At 38.4% G+C, this 24,826-nt stretch overlaps 1 protein-coding gene and 1 long non-coding RNA gene across 3 annotated transcripts in view; one reads left to right on the top strand and one right to left on the bottom strand.

Moving 5' to 3' along the window:
* Nucleotides 1–1,189: 1,189 nt before the first annotated feature.
* LOC311041466 overlaps nt 1,190–24,826 on the top strand; it is a 31,249-nt gene continuing 7,612 nt past the window's right edge. Inside the window, exon 1 of the long non-coding RNA XR_014600412.1 lies at nt 1,190–1,259. This is a non-coding gene — a long non-coding RNA (uncharacterized lncRNA). The remainder of the gene's footprint in view (nt 1,260–24,826) is intronic.
* Nucleotides 8,476–17,827, bottom strand: LOC311041464 (B-cell receptor CD22-like). 2 transcript variants are annotated; one of them, XM_084051844.1, is made up of 15 exons: nt 17,772–17,803; nt 16,568–16,603; nt 14,791–15,081; nt 13,670–13,981; nt 12,631–12,894; nt 11,931–12,170; nt 11,549–11,674; nt 11,426–11,441; nt 11,222–11,319; nt 10,179–10,229; nt 9,561–9,576; nt 9,360–9,457; nt 8,976–9,029; nt 8,799–8,850; nt 8,476–8,710 (listed from the first exon to the last, which is right to left on the bottom strand). In XM_084051844.1, the coding sequence occupies exons 1-14, from the start codon at nt 17,800–17,802 to the stop codon at nt 8,822–8,824; spliced, it is 1,662 nt and encodes a 553-aa protein (XP_083907970.1). In that variant the 5' UTR covers nt 17,803; the 3' UTR covers nt 8,476–8,710; nt 8,799–8,821. The 2 variants fall into 2 exon arrangements, with proteins under 2 accessions (XP_083907970.1, XP_083907971.1); XM_084051845.1 differs by lacking the exon at nt 14,791–15,081 and having other exon boundaries at nt 17,772–17,827.

A 24,826-nucleotide genomic window follows, 5' to 3' on the forward strand; every position in this document is an offset into this window, starting at 1 on the left:
AATACTCCTATTACTCTACTCTATATCTTACCTCCACGCCCTCGCTATCTATAATATATATATATATAAAACGCAAGGCAGTGGTTTGGGAACCACTGCCTTGTTTTTTTCCAGACCTCCGTGTGGCACCCTGGATGTTTTAGGGGCTTAGAGTATTTTCAGAGTTCTTGGAATATTAGTGTGGTCCCCCACCATTATTTCCATGCACTTGTGTTAATAAACTCACCTGTTAAGCATATGTTTTCACAGTAGGTAGCTGAAGGGTGATATTCATTTTCGCCACTAGATGGCAGTAGTGGATTGGTCATATGAGTTCCTACCTGACGTTATTTCCTTGTTTAGCAGGGAAGTAAGCTCAGATATAGCATACATGCTGCTAAGACAGTGAGGATCACAACAGCTGAACCACATTGTAATCCAAGACTGTCTTTTGGTTGCTATCTACAGGTGGGAGAAGTGAACAAGTGACATATACATTTGCATTAAGTTGATTATAAAGTGTGGTGCCATGTTTATGCTTGTTCTATGCATTTGAAGAGTTAGGAGATAAGGCAGCTAACTCCAACTAGCATGTTTAGCTAGTGTAGGCCTGTTGAGCCACTAGCATACTGTGTGTGGGTTTATGGTGATAGTGACCTGACCATAGGCAATAGTTTGGGCTGCACAGTTGAGGTTGGATATTTACAATTCAGTTACATTCCATGTTCTATTGTGTATTTACAATTCATTTAATATTGGTTTGCTGTATCCATAAGTCATTTATTGTGCATTATGTCATTGGCTTACATTATTAAGTAAGGTATTTGTGGATATTGTCCTTGTTTAGCAGGGAAGTAAGCTCAGATATAGCATACATGCTGCTAAGACAGTGAGGATCACAACAGCTGAACCACATTGTAATCCAAGACTGTCTTTTGGTTGCTATCTACAGAGTGTAATAAATACCGTTTGGAACCTGGAAAGAAGTTGTCTTCATTAAGTGTGTAACATCCGCTCTGGAAAAAAACAACCTTCGAACGGACCTTCCCAAATGTGTCCCTGTCCTCTGCACAATATACAGTCAAAACCGAGATTCCACGTGTGTGTCATAGTTTTATTAGAATGGCACTGTATACAACACATTATGCATCACTGTATATATGCAACATTAATATACCGCGTACAATACATGATGCATCATACTGTATTTATGAGACATTAATTAGGCCTATACTGGTGAACACTTTATAATCTCTCTAGAATCACTCCCAGCTCAAACAGTCCAGTTAAGTCAGGAACATTTTGTAAACAACGTTAACAACTCATGTTTGTGCATTTTACATACAGTATAAACATTATCTTAAACAATATTGTATTACCAAATATTCTTTGGTTATACAATAACACAAGCTTGTAGACAATAACACAAGGCAAGCTTGTCGGCTATCTCCACTATTTGTTTGAAATAGTGCTTAAAGTGGTTAAACTGTTCCGCCATTTTGTTGAGGGGTCCCCTGGAGTGTCCTATAGAGGACCCCTGGGGGTCCCCAGACCCTAGTCTAGTTGTGGTATAGGCCTAGACATAGACATAAAAGACAGGTCTGGTTCATGTTAAACGGTAACCGTCTTCCATGCCGGCATCTCGCCACTCCGACTAGTGGCTTCCGCGTGCGGTTAGGGTTAGGGTGAGGGTTAGGCGACATGTCGGAAAGCCGCCATGTAACCATGTTAAACACGTTGACATACATACATAAGAACTGGAACACTCTCATATAACATTGCACTGAGATAGCTGATATGTAAGTCAAAGAACACTCAGATCATTAGAAAGGATTCAGTTCATCTCTTATGGCTTCAGGTCAAACGGCTGTTTAACCCATAAAGACCGGGGAAAGCATCTCTGAGATTTTTGGTTTCTTTGGCTATTCAAAAATAGCAGATATACAAGCTCATAGCGCGGCACCGAGTACCGCGCTATGAGCTTGTAGATCTGCTATTATTTTTAATTTGTGAAAATGTGTGCAACTCTTTGAATATATATTATACAAATGTCTTCTAAACAGTTTTTTTTAACTGCTATATCAGTGGTGCTCCAACTTTTCCATGTCAAAAAAAGGGGGGGGGGGGGAGCCCTGCCTCTTGACGTGTGGAGCAGCAGCGGGCCCATTTAAAGCATTATCCTCATACCCCATCAACAGTAGGACGAGGGCCTATATGCACATTTACAAATTAAAGCCTCCATTGTCTCCAAATGGATTTTGCGTAAAATCATTTGCCAAAAAGAAGTTCATTCCTACCACGTCATCATCAGTCATTTGTCAACAGTGTGTCAATGGTTTCCGCTGGCTGCACGGATCAGCATTGTCAACGATGTAGGCTCTCAGTCTAATCATAAATGGAATCGCTCAGTGGCTATAATGTTTTTTAATAGAAATGTGAAGACAAAGAAAAAACAAGCAATGTCTGATCCAAAGGTTCATGTATATATTTTCACTCTCATCCTCTACCTGTTGTAACTCCACAGTCTGAATCCTTCAGACTGTCTGCTTTATTGCCGTGCTGCAAATGATTTGACATGGAGCCCCTTATTGGCCATGTCCTGAAACTAAAGCTCCTTTTAGTGAGTGTCTCACTCCAAAACTAAAAGAACCAGGGTTACATACGTAACCTCTAGTTTCTACGACAAGCTTTGTGTGTGATAAACGATTGCATTGTAATATGCTATGCTCACTATTAAAATGTAGAAAAAGAATAAAGTCAAACCTACAGTAATAGTGCAGGAACAAACCCTCAAAAAGAGCCTTAGTTTTTGAGATACCCCTCCCCGGAGTAGAACAAAACGGGACATAGTTTTTTCATATCTTTAGGATGTCCCCTTCGTGAAATGGATTGTCCCAAGTTTTACTTTTACTGCAAAAGTCATGAAATTGATCCATGAAGTGGCTCACCACATAGGCAAAAAAGCGCCTACCCTGAAAGTGGGAGCTCCAAGTAAATCCTTTGTCATTTTCTACCTGCTGGTTGTTTTTAGATCATACTTGCACAGATGGTCTACAGGTAGTGTCCCTACATCCCAAAACAATCGGAATGCCAATTTGTGGTTCTATTGTGAATCAGCAGCCTTTTATATAAGGCCTTAAATAGGCGGAAATAGCAAAAAGTTGACTTTTCTGAGCAATATTTACTTGTAACTTTTATCCAGCTCTTTATCAGGGGTAGAACTAGATGTGACATTGTTTTTTCATGTCTTTAAGATGTCCTCTTCCTGAAATGAATGGTCAGAAGTTTTACCTTTACTGCAAAAGTCATGAAATTCATCCACAAAGTGACTCACCACTGCCAAAACACGCCTACCCTGAAAAGGGGAGTTCGAAGTCAATCCTTTCTCATTTTCTACCTTATGTTTTTTGTTTAACATCATACTTGCACATATGGTCTACAGGTAGTGTCCCTACTCCCTACATCCTAAAGCAATCAGAATGCCAATATTTGGTTCTATTGTGAATCAGCAGCCTTTTATACAAGGCCTTATTATAGGCGGAAATAGCTAAAAGTGGACTTTTCTTAGAAATATTCACATGGAATACTGGTCCTACTCTTGTATCAGGGGTAAAAAACAATGCAGAAAAGTTCCTACCAACCTAAGTTAATCCTGCTTCATTGACCACCTACTAGTTGGATCTACATCATATTTGCACAGATTGTCTACAGGTAGGACCCCAACACCCAAAACAACCAGAAAGATATGTCAAAATATTCTGTATTGTGAAACAGCAGGATTTTAGGCTCCTAGGCCTTGTTAAATATTACATTATGAAGTTTTTCTTTTTTTAGAGTTACTTCTAATCCTGATCTATTAAAATGCCTGCAAACAAAATGACTGTTTAATAACAGGACATGTATTCTGATACCATGTTTTTACCCACTTCATATTCATGTGGAATCTAAGGATGTTTCTCAGGTGGGCCAAATATCCTGATGCCTCAAAACAGATGGAATGACAAAATACTGTATAGTTCTATAAGCCTTCTATGGTAGCCAGACTTAAAATGCAGTATGGGCTAAGTAGAATACACTACCGTGTGCCATTCTTAATGAATAATCATCAATCAGCAGCTTATTCTCAATTTCATATATGTATTTACTTTTTTGAGCAGTGTGGGGGGGGGGCTGACTGAAGGGGGCCAAGCTGCTGATTGATGATTATTCATTAAGAATGGCACACAAAAAGTGTATTCTACAGCATGTACTTAAGCCATACTGCATTTAGGTTGTATGGGCTTATAGAAATATATTTTGTCATTCCTGAGGCTTTGAGGTGTAGAGATATTAGGCAAAAGTCAAAGTTATGAAAAAACAAGGTCAGGTTTTGTTCTACCTTTGACCAAAATCACATGTGAATATTCCGATTTCTGCCTTGAATAAGGCCTTATATTATATAAAGGCAGCTGGACACTACCTGTAGACCATCTGTGTATAAGTACAATGTGAAAACAACCAGCGTGTAGAAAATGAACTCCCTATTTCAGGGTAGGTGTGTTTTTGCAGTGGTGAGTCACTTCATGGATGAATTTCATGACTTTTGCAGTAAAAGTAAAACTTGGGACAATCCATTTCATGAAGAGGACATCTTAAAGATATGAAAAAAAACAATGTCACATTTTGTTTTACCCCTGATAGAAGAGTAGGACCAGTATTACTGTACATGTGAATATTCCTTAGAAAAGTCCACTTTTTGCTATTTCCACCCATAATACAGCCTTATATAAAAGGCTGTAGACCATCTGTGCAAGTATGATGTGAAAACAACCAGCAGGTAAAATGAGAAAGGATTGGCTTGGAACGCCCTATTTCAGGGTAGGCGTTTTTTTTTGCAGTGGTGAGTCACTTAATGGATGAATTTCATGACTTTTGCAGTAAAAGTAAAACTTATGACCATCCATTTCAGGAAGAGGACATCTTAAGGACATGAAAAAACAATGTCACATCTAGTTCTACCCCTGAAAAAGAGCTGGACCAAAGTATATATTGCCCAGAAAAGTCAACTTTTTGCTATTTCCGCCTTAAATAAAAGGCTGCTGATTCACAATAGAACCACATATTGGCATTCTGATTGTTTTGGGATGTAGGGACACTACTTCTAGACCATAGACCATCTGCAAGTATGATCTAAAAACAACCAGCAGGTAGAAAATGACAGAGGATTTACTTGGAGCTCCCACTTTCAGGGTAGGCGTTTTTTGTGGGTCATGTGGTGAGTCACTTCATGGATCAATTTCATGACTTTTGCAGTAAAAGTAAAACTTGGGACAATCCATTTCACGAAGGGGACATCCTAAAGATATGAAAAAACTATGTCCCGTTTTGTTCTACTCCGGGGAGGGGTATAGTCAACTTTTGGGCTTTTGGTTCCTGCACTATAATATTGTACAATGGTTGGATGGAAGTGTAGAGGAGTCATGTTTTCATGTGATGGTAGTTTTTTGGGTCTTTCAATGTAGTGTCTAGTAGCAGGATGGTGTCATTACTTTGAAACACTATATTGTTTTCTTTAAACTCTACTAAAGTAACCATTTACTATTATTATTTGTTGACTAGGGCATTGGTTCTCAAACTTTTTCATGTCAAGGACCCCCAAAATGATACACATTTGGTCGCGGACCCCCATCTCAAATATTTTGTTCCAGAGACCCCCCAGAAGCAAAGACTTGAGTTACAAATGTTCACTTTAAAATCAAAGGTTTGCACAAATGCTCATGATTTTTCAAAAATAGCAGATCTACAAGCTCATAGCGCGGGTGCCGCGCTATGTGCTTGTATAGCTGCTATTTTTGAATAGCCAAAGTATAAAAGGTTAAAGTGGTTAAAATTATGGTGATGCTATATTAACATATTTTGCTGGGGACCCCCTGGAACCCCCCCACGGACACCTGGGGGTCCCCGGACCCCACTTTGAGAACCAATGGACTAGGGTTCAATGTCATTTACTCTGACATTGCATTTGTTGTAAATAGTAAGTGAATAGTAGCAGCTTTGGTAGTGGAGTTCAGGTCACCTAGAAGCTGACATAATTATAGAAGCTCCTCTGGACAGGGACATGTGTTGTGTTGTTGTATTTGTAGCCCAGCACAATTTAAAATAAAACAACTAGTGCAGACTACAACCAAGTATTAAATATGATTGACCATTTGTCCAATTAAATAAACCAAACTGTGTTTTTTCTATTCCTCTTTTGCTATTATATGTGCAAAATGCCACACTTGGTTCATTTCACCTACAGGTGGAGGTTGATGGAGTTTAGGCTCATTTGAACTGATCAACAGTAGAAGTAGTGCTGGAACCTCTGGTCTTGTTCCAATTCAAACATTCTATATTACTGCTGTGGAGAGTTAGTTATACAGAGAACAGCTTTATGGAAACAGCAGGTTGATCATTTAAATGTTCTATACAGTATTTGAGGTCTATAAGTTGTTCTTCCACTAGGCTAGTATTTACCACATAATCAATTATACTAATAACATGGCCGTTTACATACTGTAGGCTATAGAACTGTAATCCATCATTTAATGGTGAAAATCATTATGGCATAGATGGCTCAATAATAATATAATAATAATAATAATAATAAACTTTATTTTTAAGCGGTTTTAAAAACAGGCATACACAGTGCTTCATAAAATCAAGATACAAATACAGTAATATAGCAATAAGGACATAGCCTACAAACTTAAATCTAAAGAAAATAAAGATAATTAAAAAAATTAAACCACATGAGAATAACCAAAAGTAAGTAAACATGGATAAAATAAACATAAAATAAACACTATAAAGATTTTGAGAAGTGATTTAAAAGATGAAGTGACTTATAGTCTTACATCTTCAGGTAGAATGTTCTACATCCTGTAGGTGTTCAATCCACTTCCTTTACTGGATGACCTGCTGATCGCTGTTGCTATGGAAACCATAAACAACACTATGGAACAAATGTTTCTCAAAGGCCCTTATTGATTGAATAATCTCTTCTGTGTTTGATGCAAAGATTCACTTTACAAAAATGCATTAATTCACTTTTTTTTTGAAAGACGTTAATTTTCCAGGTTTATAATACAACAAAAACTACATTATAAAATACAGTATATAATACATAGACAATGGTGTCGTGGTTGTGTGAACAGCTACACAACAAGGAGACCAGTTTCCCTCTATAGGGACCAGGCTCAGGGCAGACAGTGAACAATACATGATCCAAAAATAATTTCAAAACATGTTTACAATAAAACAAAAACAACAAATTAATATCTGGAAAAAACATTTGAAAACATATGTACACTAAAACACAAACACGTTCATGTCTTTGGGGCTGAATTGAAACCATCAAGCCTTGTGACTTTATGATTACCTCTCATTGTCAGGGATTCAGGGAATAATAGAAAAATCTTGAAGTTGAATTTCAACTTTTGTTACTAAAAAATGTGTTACTAGAACCTTTACAAACATATTGGTGACGAAATGTCTTGGTATGGAATTTGTTCCCAGATTTGTGTAACATTGCCTGGCTATCACCTGGGTTCACACTATGGATATTAATTAACAGAATATATATTGAAACACAAATCTATTCAGGGTGCTATTTACACCAACATACAGTAATTAACATCATGGTCTTGTGGACCAGCAACCTGCACCATGTGTTCTTGTAAGTAGGCCTACATACATGTGTACATACTAAGTAAAAGTGAAAACAAAAATAAAAACAAAATAGCTGTGAGAAAAATCCAGAATCCTCTGGCTGTTACTGTATGTATATCCTAATTCTTTTTTTTTTTTTTTTTTTTTCAAAACTAACCATGTGGTCGCTGATATTGAAGAACTGCTGCTGCTTGCTTCAAACCAAATCAAATAATCTTTAAGCCAGCTGTCTATATTGAAACAGTTTTTAGTATTGTTTGTTTCATTGAGAGAAAGTTTCTACCAATCAAGTATTGTAATTATGTTGAGGTTACTCTGTCTATTTTAGTAGACCCACTGTAGGACATGATTTTTTATCCAATATTTTCCACACAAAATACATGCACAACCTTTACCCCTGGACAGGGTAACAGTTGATACATGTAAACATTACTTTAAACGTGTATTTCTATGGTGATTTGACAGTTAAACCATCTATCATGTTAGGTTGTCCTACACGGATCTGAAACAAAGTTACAGTATAAATGTACAGGATAGACTGTCATTGAACATGCAGTACAATGTAGTCTGGTATTTTATCTGCTGTGGGAACACAAGAGAAGAATATATTGTTGCTGTCAGGTGGAAACCTCTTATCTCCAAAACCGTTACTTTTCAGGAAAAGGACTAAACTAACCTGAGTTCTAATGGATCCAATATAGTTATTATTTAGGCATAAGCTCTTCTCAATACTTTTCATTGGTTCAATATTTATGAAACCCACAGGCCCTCTAAACCAGTTTCACTTTCATTCAGTACATTTTTAAAAAATGGAAAGAAATTGCAGATCTACAAGCTCACACTGTGTCGTATCGCGACACGTTGTGAGCTTGTAGATCGGCTATTTTTGAAACTTAGTTTCTGCCCGACAGCAACAATATGCAGGTGATGAACATCAATACCTCCTCATCCATGATCACAGAGTTTCATCTTACACAGACTCTTTACTGATTCCTGACATCTGAATGAAGTGGATCAACTGCAGATTCAGGACCTGATGATTCTGTGAGTGAAACATGAGTTAAAGACAATTAGAAGCTTTGTAGAATGTTTGTAATATTTTAACAGTTTGATAATATTGAAGTATTCACCTCTCATGGTTGCCAGAGTCTTGTCAATCACTGAGTTCAGCTCCCATTCCATCTATATAAATCACATAGATATCTCTGATTATTGGGCATTTACTTAACAATTTGACCTCAAAATATGAATAATTCTGAACAACAATATGACATGAGAACATTTAAACAGTATACTGTATAATGTACCATTGTCATAGTCATCATCAGATCGCTTCAGTTCTTCATAGACACTGTTGTCGCCTAAAGGTAAACAAATAAACATTATAATGAATTTAGATTAAAATTAGACAGTTGTCGTCATCAGAAGTGTCTGTCTGACTGACTGACTGACGATCTACACCAGAGAATTTTCGCACACACGCACAAGCGCACTTTTAGCTCCAGTCCTATTTTAAAAGTCTGTGTGGGGGACTCGCGTATCCGTGCACCTGGTGTAGCCGGTATCATTGATAATCAATTGTAACTAAACAAACGCGATGTGCATGCCACGCATACACTAGCTTTGAAAAGTCTGGTGTAAATCGGGTCTGTCTGTCTGTCTGTCTGTCTGTCTTTGTAGGAAATACTGACCATGTTGCAGTGGGCAGTACAAGTCATCAGCAGCACCAGTTTGATTGGTCCCGTGGTCTGCTGCTGAGCCCTCATTGGTTTCCTGATATGGAATGGGTCTGTAATTAAAATATAAAATATTTAGTAGAAATTAAGTATAAAACAAGATGGAATCTACTGCTGTCATGTTGATGAATAGACAAAGATCAATAGTGTACTTACCTGACATAACCTGGATCTGTAAATAAAATAAAACACAATAAGCATAAATATATGAAGTTTCTCCTTCATGAGAAAGCCTGTTGAATGAGGTGGTGATGTTGTCACACAGTAAACTAGGAAATTACGCTCTCCGCCAGGCCTGGTTGCCTATCCAGAGCTGTATCAGTCGTGGGGTGCAGACACGATGAAGCTGTGTGTATGTGGAGTTGTGCCTGTTATAGCACCACCATGAGGCCGATTAAATAAAGATGGCTCTACTTTTAGTGTGAGAACATTTCACATCGATCGGTCCAGCAGTGACTGAGATTAGCTACTAGGAGACAAACAGACACACGACAGACAGAGGCAAAAACATAATCCCCACCGCCGGCCGTTCCGGTCTGGCGGAGATAATATGAATTTCCTGTGAACAGAGCAAGTGACAGAGGCCCACGCCCCCTCAACCCACTGAGAAGAAACTAAAACATTACCAAGAAAATCAAGATAAATCTGAACAAGAAAAAAATATATATAACAAAATAAATATAACACTCCTAACATTAATATTCCACAAGATCAAAATAAATGAAATAAAATCAGATTAAAATCATTGGATTGTATGTTTAAAAGGTACTGTACCATTTTCATAGTCGTCATCGTGCTGGATTACACCATAGACGCTTGTGTTGGCTAAAGGTAAACAAAAGCATTATTTTTTATTATTGTTATTTCAATCATGGATTCAATTTAATTAATTATTTAACCCTAGTTTTAGTATTCGGTTTTAGTGACACCCCTTGTAGCTCTATTGTCATTACAGTGTTTGTCTATCTGGAAAGAGCGCTAGCGTCTAAAGGCCCAAGATTATACTTTGGAAAGCATAAATCTGAAAAATTCAAATATATTCCAGTGAAAGATGATATCATTGCTGTCAGGTGGAAACCTGACAGTGTTACTTTTCAGCAAATAAAAAAAAAAATAACCTGTGTTCCAATGGTAGTTAGTCACAAGCTCTTGCTAATACTTTTTGTTGGTTCAATACGCCTATATAAAACCCAGACACACTTAAAGGGGAAATCCACCCATTTTCAATATTTAACTATGTCATTAATATAGCATAAAGGAGTTGTGTGGAAATAAGAAAAAAGTTCCCCCCTTTTCTTTTTGCCTTGAACTGGAGGATTGATTGTGAGTTTAACATTGCAAATTACAACGTGATGACTCATGTTGTAATTTGCAATGTTAAACCCACAATCAATCCTCCAGTTCAAGGCAACACAGAAAGGGGGGAACTTTTTTCTTATTTCCACACAACTCCTTTATGCTATATTAATGACATAGTTAAATATTGAAAATGGGTGGATTTCCCCTTTAACTACTTAAAAAAAAATAAAAAAAATACCAGATCTACAAGCTCACGACATGTGACGTGTTGTGAGCTTGTAGATTGGCTATTTTAGCAAATCTTGCTGTTGTATGAAGAAATAGGGCATTCATGAAAAAAACATAACAAGTTGAAATAATGTAGATACAAGGTTTCTGCCTGACAGCAACGATCGTTATTAAAAATAACTTTTGTTTAGTTGAAAAAGTATGACTTTAAGAAGAAAAAAACCCAACTTACTATTAACTACTAACTGACAAACTTTATCGTACTTCCAAAAACAACATAAAACACTGACCGTGCTGCAGAGGGCAGTACACATCATCAGGAGCTCCACTTTGATTGGTCCTCTGGTCTGAAGCGGAGACCTGATTGGTTCCCTGAGACTGAGCAGGTCTGTAATAAAAAATAATAATCTAGTAGAAATGAAGCGGAAAACAAGATGGAATCTACTGCTGTCATGTTGATGAATAGACAGAGATTAACACTGTACTTAGGCTACCTGACACAGCATGGATCTGTAAATTAAAAACAAGTTGTACCATAAATATACACATAATGTTTTATATAGAGTTGCTCAGTGATTGTAATCTAGATGTAATGAATCTAATGTAGTGTTTCTCACCTTTAGATGTTCTGTATCGACACAGCAGGAGCAGCAGGATGGTCAGTAGAATCACAACAACAAGTCCTACAATCAACCCCACTGGAGAACTCTGTTCCACAGGTACACTCACTGAAGGTGGAGACACTATGATGACAAGGAAAGTCAAAATAGCATTTTAAACACATAGATTAATATTAGAACAATTCATTTTAGCACCTAGTCTATACATTGTGATTCAACTATACTGTTATAAACCTGGGAGACTAATGCATGTCTGTTTAATAGAAACAAAGCTGGAATGTTTTTACAGAGAATTATTGCATTGAAAAGTAATACATAATAGTGCGTATATTTGCATATTGTTAAAAACAAACAGGCAAATTGTTGCCATTATACTCACATGTCACTGCCATCCAGCTCTGTGGTGACTCTCTTCCATAATATTTACACTTGTAGAATCCCTCATCAGACGTAGATACAGCAGGTATGATCATCTCTTCATTGGTTTCATCTTGGATCAGTTCTTCATTTCTATAGAATTCCACGTTGGCGAAAGACGAGTCTGTGTATTTGCATTGAAGAATCACAGAATGTCCCTCAGTCACAGGGTGAACAGGACTCACCAGGATGACAGAACCACCTATAAAACAGTTACCGTACGTTAAAATCTTTTACTTTACAGACCATTAGCCTAATGATAATAGAAAAGCATGCTTTTAATCAGCCCCATACGCGACCTTCACCTCTGCTGTAGCTCTGCGACTCTATAAACCATATGTTTGAACAACTTTTTTAAATCTGACATTTAACATGGAGGCACGACGCACCTCCATGTTAAATTTGATGCCAGCAGTCAAAACTCCCAAATTAAATTGTTTAATTATACCACGGCATCGAAACTACAGACATCTGTAGGATAACGGGACATACCTTTACATTTCTGATACACTGTTAGAGAATAGGTAAGAATTTGACCATTTCACCGGTTACCTCGTAATTAGAATCTTTAATTAATACTATAGCTACTAATGAGTAGATGGCATTCTGCACTGTTGATAGGTAGTGAATGAACTCAATGAAGTAACTGCACTCAAACTCACTATGTACTGTGATGTTGACAGCATTGCTGTACTCTCCCAATCCAGACTCACACCAGTACACTCCACTGGTGAGTTTACGCTTGACAACATCCCATGTATATCTGGTCATTGGCTTGCTGCTTTGTGAATGCACTTTCAATCCATTATTGAAACTCTTCACTCTCCATTCAGTAGAGCTTCCCTCACAGCTCAGTGAGACAGACTCAGAGCTGAAGTGCTGAGTTCTGTTAGAACCCACTGTGAGAGAAGCTGAAGAATGAAGATCTAAAACACAACACAGGGTCAGAGGTCAAACAAAGAGCAGTGTTACGATGACAGTAAATAAAAGAGAACGATACAGTACAAAAAAAGTACAAAAGTACAAAAGTTATGAAAATGTACAAAATATATATATTTTGAAAATAGCAGATCTACAAACTCAAAATGTGACACATGAGCAGTGTTGGAAAAGTTACTAAAACATAGTAATATATTACTTGTTTAAAAAGTAATATTGTTACTTTACTTATTACTCCCTGCCAAAAGTAATTAGTTACTTTACTAGTTACTGGAAAAAAAAGTAATAATATTACTTTAAGTTACATATTACTTTAGTTACTTTCCAACACTGCACATGAGCTTGTAGATCAGCTATTTTCAAATAGCCTCAGTTTATAATACAGTATAGGGCTGAAGTTAATCTACAAAGTAACTAGTAACTAAAGTTTTCAAATAATTGTACTGCAGTAAAAGTACAATATTTGCCTCTAAGATGTAATGAAGTAGAATTTAAAATATTGAAAATTGGAAACACTCAGTAAGGTAAGAAATACCTCAACATTTTACATAAGTGCTGTACTTGAGCACGCACGCACGCACGCACGCACGCACGCACACACACACACACGCATACACACACACACACACACACACACACACACACACACACACACACACACACACACACACACACACACACACACACACACACACACACACACAGAAAAGGGGGGGGGGGTCCTAGAAGAATTAAGAATGATGAATTATGAGTCACACTCACCACCAGACCACACAAACTGAGGTTCACTGCACTCAGTGTAATAAACTGGGTCTCCTCTCCCAGCTTGACACACATATCCTCCTGCGCCTGTAGGACCATGAATGATGTAGGAACCTTCTACAGTCCCATGGAGGCTACCAGGTAAGAGCTCATAAGTGTAGGAGATGTAGGAAATGTATGACGGTGTAGGAACAGCCCTGGACCAGTAGAACCTCCAGTCTGCAGATGATTCTTTAACTTCACAGCTCAAAGTCACTGAGGCTCCAGGACTCAACCATGGAGGAGACACAGTCAGAACAGGCTTGGGTTTGTCTGTTGGAAAGAACAAAAACCTTGTTTATTATTTTACCTGACATGTCAGGTGTACCAAATGTAATATGTAGTCAATAGCTGTTCTAAGGATAGTGATGTACACAGATATTCCACCAGGGGGAGCTTCACATGGCATAATTATTAAAAAGCTGTTTGGGAATAGACTAATGTTGATACTCTGCAGCAGTTATGTGTAAAGGGTTAATTACAAGTCTTAAGTCAATTAGCTCCATTGTTAATTTCAAGTCCTTCATAAAGAGCTGACTGAATAGATGCATCAATTAGCCTCATTCTAACCAGTTCATTTGACAGAATCTTTGGTGATCTTTGCTATTTTACTTATCTAGCATGTTGACATTATATGAATGTATTCATTACTGATTTAAAATGGCATATAATGACACACACACACACACACACACACACACACACACACACACACACACACACACACACACACACACACACACATGCCATCAAAATACCACAATAGAGATAAGCTCTCAAGCTTTTTTTTCTTTTTTTCCCGTTTGTTTTACAGATACTGTATGTACACATTTATGGTCATGTATATGCATTTTGTCTGTCAATCAATCAATCAATCAATCAATCAGTCAGTCAATCAATCAATCAATCAATCAATCAGTCAGTCAATCAATCAATCAATCAATCAATCAATCAATCAATCAATCAATCAACCAATCAATCAATCAATCAGTCAAAGATGTTGCTGTGTCAAGAAATGCCTGGAGGCTGCAAATATTTGTGGAAGATCCCTCTCCAATAAAATTAGATGTATTGTGACTTACCAGACACAGTCAGTTTAACAGCATCACTCCACTCTGTTGAAGACTGCAGGTCATTTTTGGGACGGCCTTTACAGCTGTAGTTTCCACTGTCAGACGTACTGACACTGTTGATCCTGAATTCAGCTTGGTTTTTGGGTTTGTAGTAAGATGAGCTGGTTGTGTTCCATTCATAAATCCAGTCGCTGTCTCCTCTCCCCTGTATCTCACACTTGAGAGTGATGGTCTCTCCAACAAAGAAGTGAGACCAACTGGGCTGCAGGACCACAACAGACCTAGTGGTCATTGTTGCTTCTAAACAGAACAAAACAAGACATAAGAGACATCCTGGCCTCCCTGTCCAATCTTTAGCTATCAATAGTAACTTATTAGATGGACAGTTCTTGAACAAAGTTGCATGAGTCACAGTGCGGTGTTAACCCATTAAAACCGAGAAAGCATCTGTGTCATTTTACATTTTTGCATTGGCTATTCAAAAATAGCAGATATACAAGCTCGCAGCACGGCACGAAGTGACGTGCTGTGAGCTTGTATATCTGCTATTCTTGAACATTTTTAGAAAAATCTTGAAAGTGTGAGAACTACTGATTTAGAAGGTATTTTTAGAATCGGCCTCAGGTCTTAAGGACAAAGTCACACTAAACAAAACAATCCAGATGACATTGTCCTCACATTGTGTTTGTGGACATGTCTAGTGTGGTGACCATTTTGTATCCTATGGCCTAATGGGAAAAGTGATCTTTATGAATAAATACCTTAAATACATCTATATAAGTACAAAACCTCTACACAAGAGCAATTTAAATAGCCTAATCAGAGATTTTCTGATTTAAAAAAAAAACATATTTTTTTCTTACATGTAGGCTACAGTTTACAATTTCAATGAGTGTTTATAAACAAAAGGGTGTATGTGGGTATATGGTGGATATGACTCATGTGTCCATGCAGCCTTTAGAGGCGACCACAGCTTAGTGCAGTGGTTCTCAACCTTTTCAGGTCGCGACCCCCAAAAAGAATCATATGTGAACTGGGGACCCCCACCATGCTAACAAATTGGAATTGTAGGAGTCTTTTTAATTATTAATTTGTTTGACTCATATAAATATTGTGAAAATAGCAGAGCTCACAACGCGTGGGAGCATGTAGGTTGGCTATTTTTACAATTGTTGCCTCTTTCTTATAATATTTGACAATTTGGCCAGTTTGACCAGTTTTTATAGTATAAAACCCCCCGAAAATCATGCAGGGACCTCCCTGGGGGTCCCGACCCACAGGTTGAGAACCACTGGCTTAGTGGTAGAGAGGCTGTTCTTGTAATCAGAAGGACACCGGTACACGTACTGACCCACCATGTGGAAGAGCCCCTGAGCAAGATAGCCTCAATACACTCCATGTATTCATTAATGCTATGCCATATTATGGAATCATATATAAGCTATATACTTATTATCGTAATAAATATATATGATAATGAGTAATAGATGAGCCCTAAGACTTTACTTTAGGGTGTGATGTAGGCTACATGAGATGGAGGTTTAAAGAAGACTTCACTCTACACAAACACATAGAACACAAACGCACAAGTAGAATCAAACCAAATGATACAAACTGTCTTAAAGTCACTAAATCACAGTAACAAGTTGAATAGACGCTCAAAACATGACTTAATACATAATAGTAAACTGACATAAATACATGTCATAACTGAGAGTATGAATGTGACAGTAAATATGATGCTGACTTAGTGAATAAAGAGAATAGATATTAAATCAATCTTCACCTTGACTGTGTCCATAGGAGAGGAAGATACTCAGCACTGAAAAACATTTGAAGAAACAATATTATCCATTCTGCTGTTTTATTAATATTAACGGCTAATGATGCTTGACCAAAATAGACAGGATTCCTGAGCAATATTGTATTGATTAGAAAGCAAAACAGTGGTTTGAATAAAACATTGAAAACTTTTCATTAAGTTTGAGGACTATAAAAAGTTACAATCTGAGCCTACAAATACTGTAGACTTTAGTTTTAGGCTTGATATGGTAGAAGAATGCATGTAAAAATGTTTTTAAATAATATTCTGATATCCAACAAATGTTTGGAAGCTTGTAGGGAGATATAAATAATAATTGTAATACAATTTGTAATAAAATAAATGATGGTATATTATAGGAGTGGACACTAGAGGGTGTCTCTGTATACTGTATATAGTTGCATCATCACTGTTGTACTTTGTTGTGTTATTTAGTTGTTATACTACTAATAGTAAATTAAAATATTGTTGACACAATAAATATATAACAAGGTGAAAACATTGGTCTAGAATAATTACATAAAAAACAACTACAACATTGATTCCATTATCATGGTTTTACTATATACAAACTCAGCCAGTGGTGTAAAGTAACTAAGTACATTTACTCAAGTGCTGTACTTAAGTACAATTTTGAGGAACGTCACTTTACTGGAGTATTTCCAATTGTCTATACTGTTACTTCTACTCCACTACATCTACAGGCAAATATTGTACTTTTACTCCACTACAATTATATGAAAACTTTAATTACTAGTTACTTTGCAGATATAAATGATTACATTATAAAACATAAATTAACCACATTAGCCCTGTTTTATATACTGTAGGCTATTTGAAATTATTTGATATTTGACGCATTATGAGCTTGTAGATCAGCTATTTTCAAACATTTTTGTACTTTTACTTTTGGTACTCTAAGTACATTTTGATACCAACACCTTTGTACTTTTACTCAAGTAAATTTTGATTTCCGGACTTTCACAGAGTACTTCTACATTGCAGCATTGATACTTTTACTTAAGTAAAACATTTGAGTACTTTTTCCACCACTGCTCAGCAACTTAACATTAACAGAATGATGTGTAAGTACAGCCACATATTCCTTCATTAAAATGTTTCAAATAGTAGTTCAATATGCTACTAGTAATAATAGTGATATACTCACAGAGGAGAACACACAGCCATATGTGACCCATCCTCTCCTGTGATGAACGACCTCTGCTTGACGAACGACTGCTTGAAAAAGCTTTCTATTTCCTATTTACACTGAACTACTATAGAGAGAGAGAGAGTGAGAGAGAGAGAGAGAGAGAGAGAGAGAGAGAGAGAGAGAGAGAGAGAGAGAGAGAGAGAGAGAGAGAGCTGTTACACGTCATGATATGAGCATGTCTTTTTTAACTTCTTCTTTAGTAGATTCAGATCTTATCTTCCTTCCACCTTTTCAGAACAGAAGGTCCAAATACATATTGTCTTATGATGCTGGTTTGTTATGGATTAGAAGTAGAAATACATATCTTGTATCTTATATGATGAGACACAGGGACATGGTCACACACAAATAAACAAAATGAAAGCAATAACTTGGCCACTGTCAATAAGTCAGGTATGCATGACTGACATAGATGACATTAAATCACATTAAAACACAACACTGCACACCAAAATGTACATCCTTACCTATTATTTTTGTATTTACTATTCATTGATTCACACAATCAGCATCATATTTGGCATAACTTGCGATTTGTATCTACTGTTTAAACCAGCAGTTCTACTTATCATTGACTGCTGATACGACGTTTCGACCCTTTCGGTATTTTTCAAGTATGAACTTGAAAAAGACCGAAAGGGTCGAAACGTGATATCAGCTGTTTGTTTGAAATAAAACATGGAGCATCAAAGTGAGTTGCGAGCCATATCCTTGTCTTATTACTACTGTTTTTACAGTTAAAGCTCAGCACCAAGGAACGGAGGATGTGCGTTATTTGTGTTTCTGAATTAGTGAGAGTGAAAACATACTATAAAAGTGTGTTGTGACCTGCTATAGTGCCACCATGAAACTGATTTGAAACATTTAGGGTGGCAGTTCTTCCTTGGCCTAGTGGGAGGGAAGTTTCACGGCCATCTGTTCATCAGTGCCAGAGATAAGCCGTTTGTGGACTGACGGACGAACAAATGGACGAATGGACGGACGGACGGATGGAGGACGGACGGACAGGGCTGAAAAAAATAGATGCCTCTGGTGATAGTTGCCCCACAACTTCCGGAGCAGGAAAATCCAATCACAACCGAGCGGGGCCAGACCAAATCTGCCAAAAAAAATGGCACTAGCAGATTTGTCTGGTTTCCAGGCTAGTTGTTCTCCACCTCAGCAATCCATCTCCCAGGAGTCTACTGCATTAAACCAGGGATAAACATGTTTGTCTTCTTTGTTTCCCTCAACAAACATATTGTTCCACAGTAAGAACAACAACACAACAATCAACTGGAAACCTGGTTCAGTCTTATAGAACTGTACACACATTACACATACACTAGTTGTGGTTTATCACATCTAGGATGTAGGTAAATGTAAAGGCAAACATAATATGATAATATTGGATTGAAGTGTCAGTCAGCCATGTTGAAAGACAGTGTAGTTGCAAGGAGCATCATTTGGTTGGATGAATTGGCGTAGGATTTTATTACATTTATCTATTAAAAGAAAAGAAAAGAAAGAAAAACTGTAGAATGACACAAATATTAAAATTAGTTTTTAGTTGGCAGTAGGTTAGAAATGTGCAGCAAAATATATCATTATGTGTGAATGTAAAAACCTTCAGATGAACACTTACCACATGCTGTTTGTGACTGGTGACAAATGACTTGGTTGTGTCTGTCTGTCCGTCCGTCCGTCCGTCCGTCCGTCCGTCCGTCCGTGTGTGTGTGTGTGTGTGTGTGTGTGTGTGTGTGTGTGTGTGTGTGTGTGTGTGTGTGTGTGTGTGTGTGTGTTTGTGCGCATGTGTGTGTGTGTGTGTGTGTGTGTGTGTGTGTGTGTGTGTGTGTGTGTGTGTGTGTGTGTGTGTGTGTGTGTGTGTGTGTGTGTGTGTGTGTGTGTGTGTGTGTGTGTGTGCGTATATGCATGCCTGTAAAGCACAATTATGAAATTCATATATTTTCCCCATGTGTAATAATCAGGTGTTTAATGTAGGAAAAGAAAAGGTAAACATACATCAGTATTGTAGTGATATAAAGCAGCAGCTGGTGTAGAGGTGTACAGGTAGTTTCATTGGCAGGTGGTTGTAGGTTTATGACTACATTGTCATGTCTTTGTACATCATTACATTGTAGTTGTGTCCAGGACTGCTTAAAGTTATAAGTGTGTTTGTACTGTATTGTGTTCTTAACAGCTGTGACCTTCAATAAACAGTGCAGTTGTGTGGGCTGTGTGAGTAGGTAAAGGTAGATGACAATACACAGTGAGGTAGCGTTCGATGCGACCACATAACAGGCCTCTTTTAGAAGGCCCTGTCAGAGCTCCTTTTCTGGCAGAACGGAGCCCTCTTTAAAGTTGTGATGATGATAATGGTAATGATGTGGAACTCTTTTTATCAGCTGTACAATCATAACTGTAAACTAAAATGCAGAGCTGCTTCACACACACACACACACACACACACACACACACACACACACACACACACACACACACACACACACACACACACACACACACACACACACACACACACACACACACACACACACACACACACACACACACACACCGCCTCTCTCCTCTTGTGCCTAACAAAACAGTATAATTAAACATTGTACCTAATTGCTGTATTGTCTTAAAGACAGACAGACATATTAATATATCACATTAATAATCTAGTGTTTCAGCAGTGTGAGCTCCATCCTCCAGGAGACACAAGCAGCAGCAGGTGTTCAGGCAGCAGAGCAAGGACCCCCAAGTTAATATTTATTAGGCCGTGGACCCCAATAAGATTGTTGTTGAAAGGTTTTAAAAATATTGCAAAAGTTTCACATTTTTTATTCAATAAAGCACATTTTGCTGGGGACCCCCTGGAACCCACTCAAGGACCACTGGGGGTCCCCGGACCCCATTTTGAGAACCACATCCATAGAGTATTGAATTGTGTTTCAGTCAGTTGTACAATCGCCCCTAACCCTCCACCCCCTCTTCTTAAATTTTCATAAGAAAAAGAACAGAGTGTTTTTTTTTCTTCATAAAAGGCGGTTCATGTGAACACAGCCTGAGAGGATGTGTGGTTGGATGTGCTTCCTGTGGTTTCATCATCTCTCCTCTGACTGGCCTTGGTGTCCTGTGTTGTTACCTTGTTGTTTTGTATCTGTAAATGTTTGCATTGTTGCTATGATCACTATTAGAATGATGTAAAAGAGTAAAGTCAAACCTACAGTAATATTGTACAATGATTGGATGGAAGTGTAGAGGAGTCATGTTGTCATGTGATGGTAGTTTGTTGGGTCTTTCAGGTCATGTCTAATAACAGGATGGTGGAGATAGACAGACTCCTGTGTGCGTGCGTGCGTGTATGTGTCTGTCTCCCGCCTCCCTGCATGTCTGTCTGTCTCTCTGTCCATATGTGCGTCTGTCTGTCTTATCTACTGTCTTCTATGGAGCTGACAGACACAGAAAACTGCATCTGCTGCCTAAATCAAGTCAGCCACATAAAGTTATAGAATGACATCTCATCACGAGACTATAGGCTCAGATCTGAACTCATTTGCTTTGGCATTAAGAGCCCTGTGTGACCGCATGCACTTGCTGACGTCGATCCCAGGCAGGATTTGAACCCACAACCATCCACACGGAAGGTGTTCTAACTGCTACAATAGAGTGGACCAACAGATATACCTGAAAAATGTCAAAAAAATGCTAAAGCTGCTAATTCAATGGCTAAATAAATTGCAATTCTAGGAGGCAATATTATTCAAATGTGATACCACTGTACAGGAGTCAGTTGTATCACCTCACACTAAGTTCAAACTCAGCCTAGTTATAGCTTAACCCATTCAATCCGGGGACGCATATGTGTCTCGTAGCGCGGCACTCGTTGCCGCGCTACGAGCTTGTAGATCTGCTATTTTTGAATAGCCAAATAAACCTAAAAATGGCACAGATAGTTTCCTGGTCTAAATGTTTTTTTTAAAGCCATTTAAGCTATAACTAAGCTAAGTTTGAACTTAGTGTGAGGTGGTGCAACTGGGTCCAGGCCTCTAAATACGTGCCAGCAATGTCAAGACATTTGTGGTTGGAAACGTATCTATCTGTTCTAAACATGTTGACATGACGTATGTGTGAAAGGTTTGATCGTGCTTTACTTGAGCACCGTTGTCTTCACAAAGTGTTAACCACAGAGCATTCATGAAATGAGATAAGACGGTATATATGTCCATTTCCAGTAAACTTGAATGGCTACTTTATTGTCTCCGCCAGGCCGAAAGGCATGGCGAGAGAGTATGTTTTCCACCCCGTCCGTCCGTCCGTGTGTGTGTCCGTGTGTGTGTCCGTCTGTGACCAGCTAATCTCCGGCACCGTTGTCTTGATCGTAGCGAAACTGTGCACACACACTCCCTGGATGCCAATTCAGAACCTTTGCCCCAAATTTTTCTCATGGGCCTTTCATAGCGCCACCAGGAGGCCGATTTGTGCAAAACATATTTTTTGACAGCACTCCTACAGATTTTGTCCAAAAATCACGCAAATCGGTATACAGTATCTCTGTAGTCATTCAACGAAACGGGTCTTTCAGATTTCTCATATTCCATCCTGATTGGCTAAAAATGTCTTCCAAAGTTTGCAGGAGTGCTCCGTTTTGAACAAAATGCCTTAAATCATGAACACAGCATGCAATATCCGTGAAATTTTGCACACACATTCCCATTAGGCCGAGGAAGAACTACCATTTGAAAATGTTCAAATCAGCCTCATGGTGGCGCTATAACAGGCCGGTTCGTGTTTTTACCTATAATTGCACCGATCTGTGTAAAACTTTGTATGCACACTCCCTAGAGGTCAAGGAAAAACCTTTGCCCTGCATTTTTCACATCTTCCTTTTATAGCGCCACCAGCAGGCCAACTTATGTAAAACACATTATTTTATACTACTCCTTCCAATGTTATCCAAATTTCACGCAAATCGGTACACATGATCTCTATAGTCATGTGATCACGACGGATGTGTTTGATTTTTCATATGCCATACTGATTGGCTAAGATTAACGTCTAAAGTTTGCATTATTGGCTTGTTTTGAACAAAATTCCGCAAATCATGAACGCATCGTCCAATTGCGCTCAAACTTTGCACGCACATTCACACTATGTTGAGGAACAAATGCCACCCTTTTAACATTGGCCTGTTATAGCGCCACCAACAGGTCTAATTTAGCGAAACATGTTTTTAACAAAATGCCTCAAATCATGAATGCAGTCAGTGTCCGATCGTCGTGCAAGGCCTAAGAAGAAATGGCAACCTTTTCACGTTGGCCTATTATAGCGCCACCAGGAGGCCACAATAGCCTACCTGACCTGGCGGAGACCTGTGCTCCGAGGAGCACTTTTTCTAGTTTCCTTCTCTATTCTAATAAGACAAAGTCTAGTAACAGCATGGCTTCCCTGTACAATCTATAGTTACATCAATAGTTAGCTAAGTAACTAGGTGTGCAGTTTGTTAACAAAGCAAGTACCTGTGCATGTTGTGAACAAAGCTCCTCTGTATTATATTAATATTAATAATAATACGCAAACCATTCAAAGAGTATTTTATCTGAGCAGGATTTACCCGGGTACACTTTGAAGATTTAAAAAAAAAAAAAGTGATTTAGTGGCAAGGACCCCCATAAGATTTGTGTAGTTAAAGTTCCAAGAATATTGCAAAAAGTAAAAACAAATGTTAAAAATGTCTTTTAAGTTAATCTATATGTACAAGCTCACAATGCATCATAATGCGACGCGTTGCGAACTTGTAGATTTTCAAATAGGCGATGCATATAGGGTTAAATTGGTTAAACTTTCTATTCTATGTTAAATAATTTTGCTGGGGACCCCTTGGAACCCATTCAAGGACCCCTGGGGGTCCCCGAACCCCACTTTGAGAAACACTGCCATGTAGTATATTTACTTCTGTTTCAGTCAGTTCAGTTGTGCAATCGCCCCTAACCCTCCACCCCCTCTTCTTCTTTTTGTCTTTCATTTTCTATAGAAAAATAGTTATTTTCTTCATAAAAGGCGGTTCATGTGAACACAGCCTGAGAGGACATACGTGTGGTTGGATGTGCTTCCTGTGGTTTGATCATCTCTCCTCTGACTGGCCTTGGTGTCCTGTGTTGTTACCACTGTTGTGTAGAAGACAAATAGAACAAGCTTTATATCTGATAAATGATTGCATTGTAATATTTGCTAGGGTTAGGGTTAGGGCTAACCCTAACCCTACAGTAATATTGCACAATGGTTGGATGGAGGTGTAGGGCTATAGGGGAGTCATGTTGTCATGTGATGTTAGTTTGCTGGGTCTTTCAAGGTCATGTCTAGCCCATTTAGACCTGGAACACCGATACGTTATTATATACATTTCAAGTCGGGAACACACTTTTTTTTCTATATACAGTATATAGAAACATTATTATTATTTTTACATTTTACATTTGAGGTTGTTCAGAAAACGTAGGTCAGGATTTAGAAGGCCTCAGGTATAAATGGACTATAGTATCAGGGTGGTGTGGATACCACTGACATGCTGCAGTGTTGCAGAGGAGCAGAGGCTACAATGTGGTGCTTCAACGTAACTGCACCGCCCTCTCTGTTTCTGAGAATAGCTGAACACACTCACATGCACACACACACACACACACACACACACACACACACACACACACACACACACACACACACACACACACACACACGCACGCACGCACGCACGCACGCACGCACGCAGGCACGCACGCACGCACGCACACGCACGCACGCACGCACACACATTTGTAGGAGTATTATTAAAAAAGCTATGGGGAAATGTTAAAAAGGTGGCATTTGTTCCTCAACATAGTGTGAATGTGCGTGCAAAGTTTCCCCGCAATTGTATGCTGCGTTCATGATTTGCGGCATTTTGTTCAAAACGGGCCACTCCTGGAACACACTCAAGGACCCCTGGGGGTCCCCGGACCACCCTTTGAGAACCGCTGCCGTAGAGT

The sequence above is a fragment of the Gymnoscopelus microlampas genome (genome assembly GCF_963454915.1).
Source record: "Gymnoscopelus microlampas genome assembly, chromosome: 3".
In the NCBI taxonomy this organism is placed as follows: domain Eukaryota; kingdom Metazoa; phylum Chordata; class Actinopteri; order Myctophiformes; family Myctophidae; genus Gymnoscopelus; species Gymnoscopelus microlampas.